The sequence below is a fragment of the Bos indicus x Bos taurus genome, chromosome 2, assembly GCF_003369695.1.
Source record: "Bos indicus x Bos taurus breed Angus x Brahman F1 hybrid chromosome 2, Bos_hybrid_MaternalHap_v2.0, whole genome shotgun sequence".
In the NCBI taxonomy this organism is placed as follows: Eukaryota; Metazoa; Chordata; class Mammalia; order Artiodactyla; family Bovidae; genus Bos; species Bos indicus x Bos taurus.
Genome location: NC_040077.1, coordinates 113,687,031 through 113,700,110, shown reverse-complemented (window position 1 = coordinate 113,700,110; position 13,080 = coordinate 113,687,031). Strand labels below are relative to the sequence as shown.

At 40.1% G+C, this 13,080-nt stretch overlaps 1 protein-coding gene across 1 annotated transcript in view; it reads right to left on the bottom strand.

The window, feature by feature from the left end:
- Nucleotides 1–4,246: 4,246 nt before the first annotated feature.
- Nucleotides 4,247–13,080, bottom strand: part of NYAP2 (neuronal tyrosine-phosphorylated phosphoinositide-3-kinase adaptor 2) — a 271,888-nt gene continuing 263,054 nt past the window's right edge. The window contains 1 exon segment of the mRNA XM_027514895.1: nucleotides 4,247–11,217. Within this exon segment, the coding sequence (XP_027370696.1) occupies nucleotides 11,084–11,217 (134 nt within the window). The 3' untranslated portion in view covers nucleotides 4,247–11,083.

Below are 13,080 nucleotides of genomic sequence, written 5' to 3'. Positions count from 1 at the left end.
CCAAATAAGAAAAGGAGTACATCAAGGCTGTATATTGTTACCCTGCTTATTTAACTTATATGCAGAGTGCATTGTGAGAAATGCTGGGCTGGATGAAGCACAAGCTGGAATCAAGATTGCTGGGAGAAATATCAATAACCTCAGATATGCAGAGGACACCAGCCTTATGGCAGAAAGTGAAGAAGAACTAAAGAGCCTCTTGAAGAAAGTGAAAGAGGAGAGTGAAAAAGTTGGCTTAAAGCTCAACATTCAGAAAACTAAGATCATGGCATCTGGTCCCATCACTTCATGGCAAATAGATGGGGAAACAGTGAAAACAGTGGCTGACTTTATTTTGGGGGGCTCCAAAATCACTGCACATGGTGGCTGCAGCCATGAAATTAAAAGATGCTTGCTCCCTGGAAGGAAAGTAATGACCAACCTAGACAGCATATTAAAAAGCAGAGGCATTACTTTGCCAACAAAGGTCCGTCGAGTAAAGGCTATGGTTTTTCCAGTGGTCATGTATGGATGTGAGAGTTGGACTATAAAGAAAGCTGAGTGCCGAAGAATTGATGCTTTTGAACTGTGGTGTTGGAGAAAACTCTTGAGAGTCCCTTGGACTGCAAGGAGATCCAACCAGTCCATTCTAAAGGAGATCAGTCCTGGTTTTTCATTGGAGGGTCTGATGTTGAAGCTGAAATTCCAATACTTTGACCACCTGGTGTGAAGAGCTGAGTCATTTGAAAAGACCCTGATTCTTGGAAAGGTTGAGGGCAGGAGGAGAAGGGAACGACGGAGGATGAGATGGTTGGATGGCATCACCGATTCAATGGACATGGGTTTGGGTGGACTCCGGGAGTTGGAGATGGACAGGAAGGCCTGGCATGATGCGGTTCATGGGGTCGCAAAGAGTCGGACACGACTGAGCGACTGAACTGAACTGATTCGTAAATAATATATAACCCTCGGTGATTACTATCTGTGGTTCCTCACCGATCCACACAAAAGTAGAAAAAGGTGCATTTAAAAGTTAACTTAAAATTACAAAGCTAAAGTAATGAAAAGGTCCAAAACAAGGTCCAAAAGTTTTCCCTGGATTTCTATAAGCATTATGTTCAGTATCCCAAACTGCGAAACATCTCTGACAGGACGCAATTTTGCTGAAGTCAATTCTTCCTATGTAAATACAGATTGCAAAGTACACTTTAGACACTAGGTGGCGCCAAGCGTCCACTCAATGTTACTTTATTTTCCCCAAACTAGGTGGGCCGCCGCCCATCTAGAACCTCAAGTGCATGTTTAACAGTTTGAGTTTTTTCTGGAGAAGGTTTCTAAGATGTGACGTCTGCTGATAAAACTGACAGCAGAGTACAAGCATAGCATTTAGTTCTCAAGTGGAGTTCTCATTCTGTAAAACTTTAATACTCTTTCAGCAGTTCTCTGTGTACAACTCAAACCAGACCTACAGTTAGGAATTCTTGATTTGTCCTCTAGACTTGGAGCTAAAGCTTCACATTCAGCTCTACCGACATTTTGAATAAATTTAGCAGTTAAATATTTTCAACTGCCTCCCAAAGCCTCTATTTTCTAAAATAGAAAAAAGTGACATAGAAACTTTAAAGATCGGCTTGAAAACGCATGGCATAAACTAATGTGACTGTAAATGGATTTAAAATCTTCAGCTTCACTTCCCCAAATACATTCATAGTATTGTTAGCTTAGTTAACTACATCACCCTTGGCATTTGAAGAGGAACAAATGGGAATTCCAAAAATGACAATAAGTAAAATAAAATAAATAAATAAATCCCATTGCCTCTGATTTTGCCTAAGAAATACTAAACAGTGGTAATTGATCTCTATATATTGGGACTAGATTTGGCATACATTCACTTGGCAAGGCTGAACGTTGTTAAAATTCAGGCTGCCTTGTTTCCATAACGTTTATAATGCAATAGCCTTAATGCTTTCTTCATTGACAAGGAAAAAAATAAAAATGAAAAACAAAAGCAAGCAGCATCGATATAGTGGGCATATGAAAGTTAAATTGATATAATAGGATGAAATATCATAATGGGCGAGCTTGTGGGCAAATACACGTGCAGCTCGGAAAACAAAGCATCGCAAACTGAGGCCCCGGGAAGCTTTAAGGAAAGCCGAAGTTGGCAACAAATGTATCCTGTCTTTGCAGATAACAACTTCCCGGCAGCTCTAGCGTTTTCATTACGTTCGTTCACATCTGAAGCCAAGCTGCAGAGAAGCTCAGTGTCAGAGGACTGCTGGTATTTCTGAATTGATACCATTAGTCGACTTCTACTTGCTTTGCTTCCAAATCACATGTGGCATCTACAAGGTAAGAAGAGATGCCAACTACAACCATCTAATAAGATGCATCCTTATTAGAAGTTTACCGTCATATTAGATTAGATCCCCTGGAGAAGGAAATGGCAGCCCACTCCAGTGTTCTTGCCTGGAGAATCCCACGGACAGAGGAGCCTGGCAGGCTACAGTCAATGGGGTCGCAAGAGTTAGGCACGACTTAGCATCTAAACCATAAGACATCTTGTTTGATGTTTACCATCTAATAACATGCATCCTTATTAGATGGTAAACAACTGAATATCTAATCCCCTATTTGGAGGAGAAGGAATGAGAAAGATAATCGTATCAAGTGTACCTAGATGGGGTGGAGAAACCAATCTGTCTCAGATGCTGTAATAAAGAGATACACCCTCTAAAGAACTTAAAGTCAGTAACAAAACTCGCTAAAAATCCGTCTGCTTTTTTATTATTACCGCCTGCTAGCTGTTCTATATAAGGTCAGCAATACAGGGTGGACAGAACCATCTCTCTGTGCCCATTGTTTTCTGAATTCCACTGACTACAATGACTCTTCTCCTTAGGACTTGTCAGCAAGCAGGAAATTTGCATTTTGGAAGAAGGAGAAAGCTATAAAGGAAAGAATTCTTATTTTTCTAACATGTAATTTCTGTCTAGGACTTTACATACATATGTTATCTTATTAATCCTCAACAACAACCATGTGCTGTGTGCTAAGCTGCTTCAGTGGTGTCCAAGTCTTTGTGACCCCATGGACTATAGTCCCCCAGACTCCTCTGTTCATAGATTCTCCAGGCAAGAATACTGGAGTGGGTTGCTCTGCCCTCCTCCAGGGGATCTTCTCCACCCAGAAATCCAACCCGCATCTCTTCCATCTCCTGCATTGGCGGGTGGGTTCGTTACCACTAGCGCCATGGGCAGATAATACTGCTCTCATTTTACAGATGAGAAAACAGACTCTGCAAAGTTGAACAATGTATTCAAGGACACACAGTGACTGAGGGCTGGAGCCAGGATTCCAGGGGAGGTTTTTACATCCTCTACCACTCACATTTTAACCAACTGTGAACCAGTTGGAATCACAGACGGACACTTAATAGGTACAAAATTTGGACAAGGTATGTAACCTCACTTTAGTATCCTTATTTGAAATTAATGAGATGATCACAGGGTGGGGCTGTAGGAAGCACACCTTCAACAATATAAGAAGGCTGTCGTCACTGGCCTGGCATACAAGAAGCTCATCGGGAATGACAATGAATGGTACATAATTTTTATCATGCACCTTCATCTAAGACTTCATCTTAGACTTCCCTGGTGGCTCAAGCAGTAAAGCGTCTGTCCACCATGAGGGAGACCTGGGTTTGATCCCTGGGTCGGGAAGATTCCACTGAAGAAGGAAATGGCAATCCACTCCAGTACTATTGCCTGGAAAATCCCATGGACAGAGGAGCCTGGTAGGCTATACAGTTCATGGGGTTGCAAAGAGTCGGACATGACTGAGCGACTTCACTTTCCTTTCCTTTCATCTAAGAACCCTAGAGATCCTTGTATCCTTCCCATGGGTTAAAGAATGCTGGATTATATACCTAAGCAGCTGTACACCTTTTCCTGTGGCCCTGGTGGTTTATGGCAACAACTTTGATGCTGAGCAGGGCATACACAGATAAGGGTAGGCAAAGTCAGGTAGCAGGCACTCTCAGAGTTCATTTTTCCTTATCCTCACTCTAACTTGTCAATTTGTTCAAGATTTCTCAGAGAACATTCTCTTGTTTTGTTATACTCCGCCTCCTGAGCCAAGGGAGTAAATGCAAGATTACTGAGTGGGGGGATTGGAATCGGGGTAAAAGGATGGGTTTCTTTAGTTTCATACTACTCAATATTGGGGCTATTGAGAGACTGATCTTGAGATAATTGGCCTTTAAAAAGTGATCCTAAATATTCTGCCATGTGAAACATACACAAGCACACAGTTCCTTCATAATACGTCGAAGTTTCTCAATTCAGATTGTGGTCCACTGCAGAAAGCAATCTTAGTTTCTGCCCTCTGAATTCTTTGTATGAAAATGGAAGCTAAATCATGCCAACATTTCATGACACAGATTACTGGATTTGCCTGTTATTGAAAGGTAGTGACAAAATCTTCGTCTTTAAATATGACACTAATTTAGGGAGGTCCACAAGGCACTACCATTTTTATAAATCAACCAGGCAAGACTGCAGAGGGCACACGGTAGCTTTTGTTTACTTTTTGGCACGTGCATTATTTTAATACAATGATGCTATAATACACAGCAATAGATCAATACAACCACTGACACTCCTACTGGTCACATGAATTTATTCCACTTTTGACAAGCCTAGATCCAATCTCTTTGGTGAATAATATTATTATCACAAACAACGATAAATCCTTTGTAACATAATCTTTGTGAAGATGGCATTTTATTTTACAGTTTGAACTTTGTACAGACAAACCCTTCTCCAATAAGATGAGAACATTGCACAGTAAACTTAGCGGGGGTTTTCCAAGCACCTCCCATCAGGCTTTAACATATTTGGAAATAACCATCAGGTTAACTTGTATGCAGAATGAAACAAACAGCAGGAGTTATTTAAAACTCAATTGCATAGCCTGAAGGAGGTTCTGTGGTGGGGGAGCTATATGCAAAGAATGCAGTGAGTTCCACTTCCCCTAATTGTATGTTCTCTTTCTGTTTTGCTTTTTTTTTTTTTTTTTTTTTACCATCTCTATACTATGATGTTATCCCTGAGCATACAATCAAACCAGCTGTGTACAGGTACAAATGCAATGTAAACATTCTCTTAGCTCAGGTCTAATAGGACCTGGAAAATTACAGGGTCTCAAAAACAGAAGAAAAGTTCGTTCAACACCTGAGCAAGGGATGGTAGAAAAAGGGCCCCTTCATCAGGTTAAGTTGGGGTGCCACGTGCTCTCCACCCACATATTCTGCCCTTTCTCTACTAATACTGCTTTCTCCCATCTCACACAAAACCTTAACTACTCGACGGGGGCACTTAACAGTGTATATGAAACTGATCAGGCAAAATCTCACGGCATACATGTTCCAGAACCCAGGGCAGGAATTTTGGTCTTGGCAAAACAAGTCACATCTATACTAATGATATACATGAATTCTAAAGAGGACTGAAAATGTTCTACTCTTAGAACTTGTGAAGCAAGGAATGTCACCCATCCTCGGGTACTGCCATGCAATGATGAAGTCACTAGCCACTGTCATCGCTGACCTGCAACACACCCTGAATTGCTTTCAGGGTGAAGATCAGAATGAGACACTCCGTGTCCTGGGAAAACAGGCAAATCAGCCCCATAGAAATAAATGCTTAAAGAGAAACTTTTTATGAACCTCGATTCTTGCATCTTCACTTTCTTAGCAAAGAACTAAAATCATGAACTGAGATATCCGTTCTTCGGGACTAGCAGTAACGTTCTTCTGAGATGTTTCCTAGATGGCATTTCCCCCCTCTGCTAGAATCACATGTGTACTGGCCCCTCCATTTTCTTCTGTGGAGCAGTTCCTCAGATTGATCTGAGCAGCTATAACTCACAGGATATAGTTCTCAGTAAGTCCTCGAATAAAACTAAAACTCAGAGCTCTCACATTGTGGGATACTTTAACTTCAGCTAATCGAGAGCTTTATTTTCATTTTTCCACCTGATACAATGCACACAAGGTGACATTAACTAAGGACATACCCTCTGAGCTTACATTATTGAGAAACATGGGTGGGCACCGAGTAGATGAAACTAGAATTCCTTGCTCTGCCCTTGCTTGTGTATTTACATTACTATGCTCAGTCTTCTTTTGTCTTTAGTCTTTCTCATGCTCTCCAGGCTCCTACAGGTTCTGTGTGCAAATATGCTGATTGTCTGAGAGTCAAATGAAAGCCTAGAACTCACACACAGTCTGAGAAAGAGCATGGGTCTTCTCAAAGCTTTAAGGCAAAGCATCACTGAGGTTGTGGGACCAGCAGAAACATCCCACGACTTTGAAGGTATTCAAGGCCAAGCGAAAGATTACATTGGATTGCGCGAGAAACACATTTTTTCAAGGATATATAGAAAGAGACATTTATCAAGAGAGGTATTTAGTAGGTCAACGAAAGCCACTGAGTGTCACACACTAAGTTGGGCAAAGTCCTTGTTACAGAATCTACTTAAATCTTAAATCCTAGTCTTTCATAGGTACGGATTCCTGATCTCTATCTTTGGGTGATTAAGTCTTTTTTAATGTATCTAGAAAACAATTGTGACATGAGTGACATCTAGAAACACACCTGGACATGCGTCTTGTAGATGCTAACACATTCATCTTCCATTATCTCAGAAACCTAGCCAGATGCCGGCATACAGACACAGCCATGGAGCCCATGGGAATTGAAAAGGAATTCTGCTCAGCAGGCAACCTGGGTAGGCTCTCATTAGGCCTCAGCAGAGTCATCAAGCTCAAGGAGGATGTTAGGAGCTTGGGGGGAGTCCAGAGGACTGCATCAAAAGAAATAACCGTTTGAGAAATGATCCTGAAGGGGCAAGTTGAAAGGGACTGGGCTTGTTTGCCTGGATAACAGCTTGTAAGCGCACAGCAGGATCTGGTCTGGGCAATGGCTCGGCTGGAGGGTGAGAAGGCAGCTCTCATCCCACATGGGTCCAGAGAACAAGAGATAATGGCTTTGGGGGGTGAGTTTTAAATTCCCATGGAAATTCAGGACCTCCAGATTTCAAACTGTAGGTCCAAAGGAAATGACAGATGGCCTTTGTCACCCTTCCCCAACATCAAGGAAAATCAGATATGATCTAGTTTACAACAATAAACCTTAGAGAGAACGTGAGTTTTCTGTTCAACACTTAGGTCACTGTTAGCTCTGTGACTCCCTGGTTTTACGTGGGGAGTTGTTAATTAAAAAGTGCATATGTTTGTGAATGGGTATGTGTGTGGGGGGTGTGTGTGTGTGTGTGTGTGAGATTGTGTGAGTATGTGAGAGTTTGTGTGGATGTGTGTGCTTAAGTGTGTCTGTTTGTGTGTGTGCGTGTGTGAGAGAGAGACGGAAAATGTGGTTCTCAACTCCTTCGTTCCCAGAAAAATACGTACAAACATTTCTTAGGAACAATTTTCGAAAGACAGTGGGTGCTTCTGTCTGAAGACACTCTAGCTGCTCCCTTCTTGAAAGACGGTCTGATTTTCTCATGGCCGTGCTCCTTATTTTCTATTCCTTCACCGGCTGCTGGAGGTGACCCATTTCCAATGAAATGGGGCTCACTGATGACACAGGTCAGAGATGGAGGGATAATGTGAACATAATCTGCTGTCTCTAGTAGTGCTCACACTTCTTCCCTCTGAGCACAGGCTTTCTACTTCACCACAGAAGAAAACGAGAAAGTGATAATATCCAACTTCAAAACATGACTTCTATACAGTTTTGCTCTTATCAATAAGAAAAGAAATAGCTTTGTCATTGCAGTTGCAGAAATTCCATCTAATTTCCAAAGATCTGCATTATGACAAATGCCAAAATATGTGGCTGCCTTGCTATGAAATTCCAAGGAAATGTCACTTTTTGCTAATTGTCCCATGACTGCTCTATTTATTCAGGAGTGAATTAAGAAAGAAAAGATCTATTTTTCTTCTCTCTGCATTTCAGAGAAGAGTATCTGTTGTATAAAAATTGTAAATGCTTTGGAACTCATGTTTCTTTCCTGAGTTTCCCATTTCCTCTTTTAAACGTTTTTTAAAGTTCCAGTATATTTCTACAAATCTTGTGCCTGTTTTACTACCTGAAGCCAAAAGAGACTGCAAAACCAAGCAAACACTACCTCCACTTTTTATATCAATGGCCTTGGAGGGCAATCACCATGGGCCTCATGCTCCTCTGTGGGTCAGTCAATCACTATTAACTCTAGATTCTTTGGCGTGGTCCATCATATCTGGTCTAGGCTCCTAGGGCTAAGGGTCCATCCGTTTTGGTCACCTCTGCCCATCTCTGCTGGAGTAACTTTAGGCCCTTCTGTTTCCTCCTGCAATCCTTCTCAGAAAGCTCTAACCATGATCCGAAGTGGTAAGCAAGAAATCAGTACTGAGGAAACTGAAAAGAGGTAAGGCATTAACAATCCGAAGCACACACACACATGCAGTTCCTGCTCTATGAGAAGAAAAGTCCCATCTCTTCTTAAAGCCAGGTTCATCAGTAGATAAGCACCACTGGAATTATTTCAGGGCTCACTGATTATTTTTGTTTGCTTGAAAGTACAAGATGAAAGTATAAGATGACATGGTCTTCCAAAGATTTCCTAGTAAGAAGTTTATCCATCTTCTATTAAGCTTTCTGTGTTTTAATAGCTATCAGGAATTCTGGTGTTGGAAAAACACTTTTAAAAAAGTGACCAGGGTAATTATTTGTGTGACAGTGTTAGGTGTTCCATCTCCTAATTTGTGTACGAATATCCAGTGTGCTTAAATGTCTTTCACCTTGGGTGAAACTGGCAAAGGGTGGACTTGGGTGACTAAGCAAAGGACAGGGTCATCTTTGTTGTAACTTAAGGTGACATCTCAGGCAAGAGCATGGGAATGAGGTGAGAAGAGGGACTTCAAAAAGTACTCAACTTCAGTTCAGTTCCAATTTGTAGCAATGCAGAGCAGGGTTCTTCTAAGCCATGTTCACCTCATTAGCTCAGAATATGGAAGAGGTGAATGCTACATCTAGTCACAACACACGGGAGAGAGTCACAGAGGTCAGCCTTCTAATTTGCAGTCCTGACAACCTATCTACAACATGGCTGGGTGCCAGAATTTCTCCTGGTTGGAAAGAAAAAGTGCACCAAACAAGTACCAAGAGGGCCTTTCTCTTGTTGCTGTATGTTGAAGAATGAAGAACACCCCATCAGATAAATGAAGAGCTGATAATGCAAAGACACAAAGATTGCACCTTGTTTCTGTTCTGGAAGTTACCCCCAAGAACCCTTTCATTGAGCATTGAAGGGGCTCAGGATGAAACAGCTACAAAGATAATAAGCCGAAAAAGCAAAGGGAACAAAGACCACAAAACCTCTCTATGTTACCAAAGTCTTGTAATACTAAGGTATAAGCACTTGGAAAGTTGATTGTATTAATGCAATCCTCTGCCAGTTAACTAAAGCTCTCTCCTTTCTGTATCCAATATTTTAAGCTTTAGAAAATCAACAAGTGTAATATTTTGCAATAGTTTTAATCAACTAAGATGGCAGTTTATCTTAGTGAGGTTAGTTGTGTTATTTATTTATTTATTCATTGTCTTCTTGTTTCTACTTCTTTTATACTGAAAAAGCATTTGAGGTGGATTCATTAGTTGTAAAGGCATTTAAACTTTTAAATAAGACACAAAAAATTCTAAGTGGCACTTGAGACACCCCCTTGAGAGAAACCTCTCATCTCTTGGGTTTGTAGATATCACATATATTCATAAATCAAATCCTGTGACTACTTAAGTGAGGCCAAAATACTAAAAAAGCACCCTGTATTCCATTAGAAAAAAATGCAATTAGTTTGCTTGGTTATGTTTTTAAAATAGCTTGACATTTTACATAATTGATGAATATGTAATTTTCTAATCAGTAATGGACAGTTCCCATGGAGGTATCATTATTAGTCTTTTAATTTACAATTTCAGAGAGTTTTATGAAAGTGAAGATTAAAGCTAAGAAGCGGAGAAAAACTACTGCAGGATAGCATTATCCTATTTAACACCCATAATATTTAACAGTAACCACAATTAAGCTTCACAAATTAAGTCATTGTATTGAATTCCTATTGGATGAGTTATAGGTAGAGAATTTATGTGTAGTGATTTTTTTCCCCATACTAAATTTCCCATACAGAGTTATGTAACCAAGTGAACATCAGAGCAACATATTGTACTATAAAGGGTTAAATGATACTGTAGCTTATGTCTTTATTTCTCGCCTCTTTTCTCCAATGATAATAGAGATCTCAGTTACCATGCATAAACACTTAAATTCCCTTACTGAGAACATTTCTGATACTGTTGGTGTAAGAGAGAAAGTAATTTATTTAAAGATTGCCTTGTTTTTCTACAGTTTTTGGTAATATCTAGATTATGTGGTTGGTCAGTTTGTCCTTATGAGCTAAGAAAAAAAGACTAGCTGCCATGTTCAATCCAAATGACTTGTTATAGGAATATTTATAAGGACATCAATATTCATTGTATCTTACAATCATGCTCCAAGCGAAATAAAAATAAAAGTTAAACGGCCACAAATATTACAGTATCATAGGTTAAGAACTAAACAATATGTACAAATTCATTGACAACATCTGTGCGAGTGTTGTGGACAAAACATTTAAAAAGAAATCTACATAAAACAAAGTTGATAAATTTATCAAATGTTGATAAATTTTCAGAGACGGTATAAAAGTACACAAAACATGGAAGAGAGAAAGAATTTTAAAAAAACAACCACTAAGCCAGTACATATAGTACAAGTTTACATTTATATTACAGAACGATGGGAACCAGAGACAAAAACGATTTGATAACAAACAGCAAAGAAAGTTGCACCAATCACAGGGAAGAAGGAATCTCCTTTTTAGATGAAAACACAGACGGCCACAGCTTATCCCAACCCCTACCCATCCACACATAGAAAAATAAAAGCAGATGCAAAAGTCGTTACAGCAACACATGACAGACAGAGGTGGAAAGCGTTTGGCATGTCGCATCACAGGAAGTCAATCACGATTGGCTAACGATGATGGTACCTGGCTCTGGTGCAGGTCACTGGCTTGCCTGAGAGGAGTAACAGATGGAGGGGGCACACCTGATGTGGACGCCGACCGCCCTAGTTTGCAGCTTACTTTCGGTTCTGTGAACAAGGAGGAAAGACAAAGCATTAGCTGAGCAAAGTCTGCAGTGATGAACCGGCTCTCAGACTTTCTTTTTGGTTTTGCAGCAGGTTCTTTCAATGCACTGAATTCTTCTGATGTATGCTAATCATTGGCAAGTGATGAAACAATTTCATAACAACAGATTAAAACGAAATTTGTTCATGAGGATCAGCTCCTGGGAATAAAGAACAAATCACTTAAGGTCAAGGCTTTGTTCCCTGTCCACTTTATCCTATTTACAATGAGTTTCTACAGAGTGATTAGGCTGGGAAGATCCCCTGGAGAAGGGAACAGAACCCACTCCAGTTTTCTTGCATGGAGAATTCCATGGACAGAGAACCCTGGGGGGCTACAGTCCATGGGGCTGCAAAGAATTGAACACGACTAAGCGACCGACACAACATCCCATTGGTTAAAAAGCCAATTTTTGGTGCTTCATTTTCAGCTTTGGTCCATGGTTCTCCCATGTCCTAAAATGTCTTTCTACCTTCTCCAAATTTTTCTTCTATCGTGCCCTCTTTTCATTTTATCTTTTCTTCTTTCTCTTATTCTTTCCTTCTTTTTCTATTTTCTAGCTTTCTGATTTTCAAGTTGTCTTGTGCTGGCTATTTTCACGATATACTGTTTTCAACGTATCATTTCCCTAATTTAAATTCATTTGCTTTTAAGTTTATAGATACTTCTGAGACCTTTGCAATCTTTCATAATAATATTATTTTTCAAAATTAAAAAGCCTTCTCCTAACTCTTCCTTTATTTAAGGAACCTAGATTGGCCACCCAGGTCATTGTCAGGATACTGTGGAGATTAGAATTTGGGGGATGGAAAGAGTTCCCTTCATCCAAGAAGTGCAGAATGTATGGTCTACTGAGGACACTAATTTTCAGACATATTTGAGGGTATTGTGCAGGTGATTCTAGTACCTACATACACACTCTAAAAATATGAGTGTTCAAATCTAAGTGTACCACACGTTGACATAATCTAACTTATAAATGAACATAACTTCCCAGGAGGCATAAGTCCTTGCATGTCTTAAAGAATCATCTTTTATCTTATAAAATAAAGGTAAAGGTAAGCATCTATTGGAATCCTGGTTGACATGTTTTTATAATGAGCCAATATTTCCATATATCCCTTTATGGCATTAACACATTTAGGTACATGAAGAAAATTAGACATTTTTTTTTCCTTGAAAAGGATAGCAAATAATATTTTTTACTATGAGGTTCCTTTAAAGTGTATGTGGAAGAGATTATCCGATGAGTGACACAATCCCATGCCTTTCATATTACCCGGCGTACCTACGGATTAACTTCCCCTGCTAGGTTTCCCGTCAGACTCCGACTTAATCAGCATCTTTCAAGCATAGACGCTGATATCTCTAATACACAGACTGAGACTTACCAAAATCCAAGCAAACTCCCAATTTCATCATGACCCAGAAAGGCCTTGCCTGACCCTCATTGGACAGTGGTCCGCATCATGTCTTGGTTCATCCACCACCCCTTTAGGGACTGCAGTTTAGCCATAAACCAGTCATACAGGGTGGCTTTAAAGTCCATTCCCAACATGGCTCACATGGGTTATGACATCACCTGCAGTGGCAGTGACAGGCTGAGATGACTACTTACAGATTCATTATGTACACATGCATATGCAGACAATAAACACATTTCTGTGTTCACACACACACACACACACACACACACACATACATACTCCATTGTTGCTTAATGGTATCATGTCATAGGGACAATTTTGTTTATTGTGAGTTTTTGGTTTATTTTTAGCATACTCATTTCACTCTTGTTTTCCATTTCACCTGGTCCTTCACTTAAA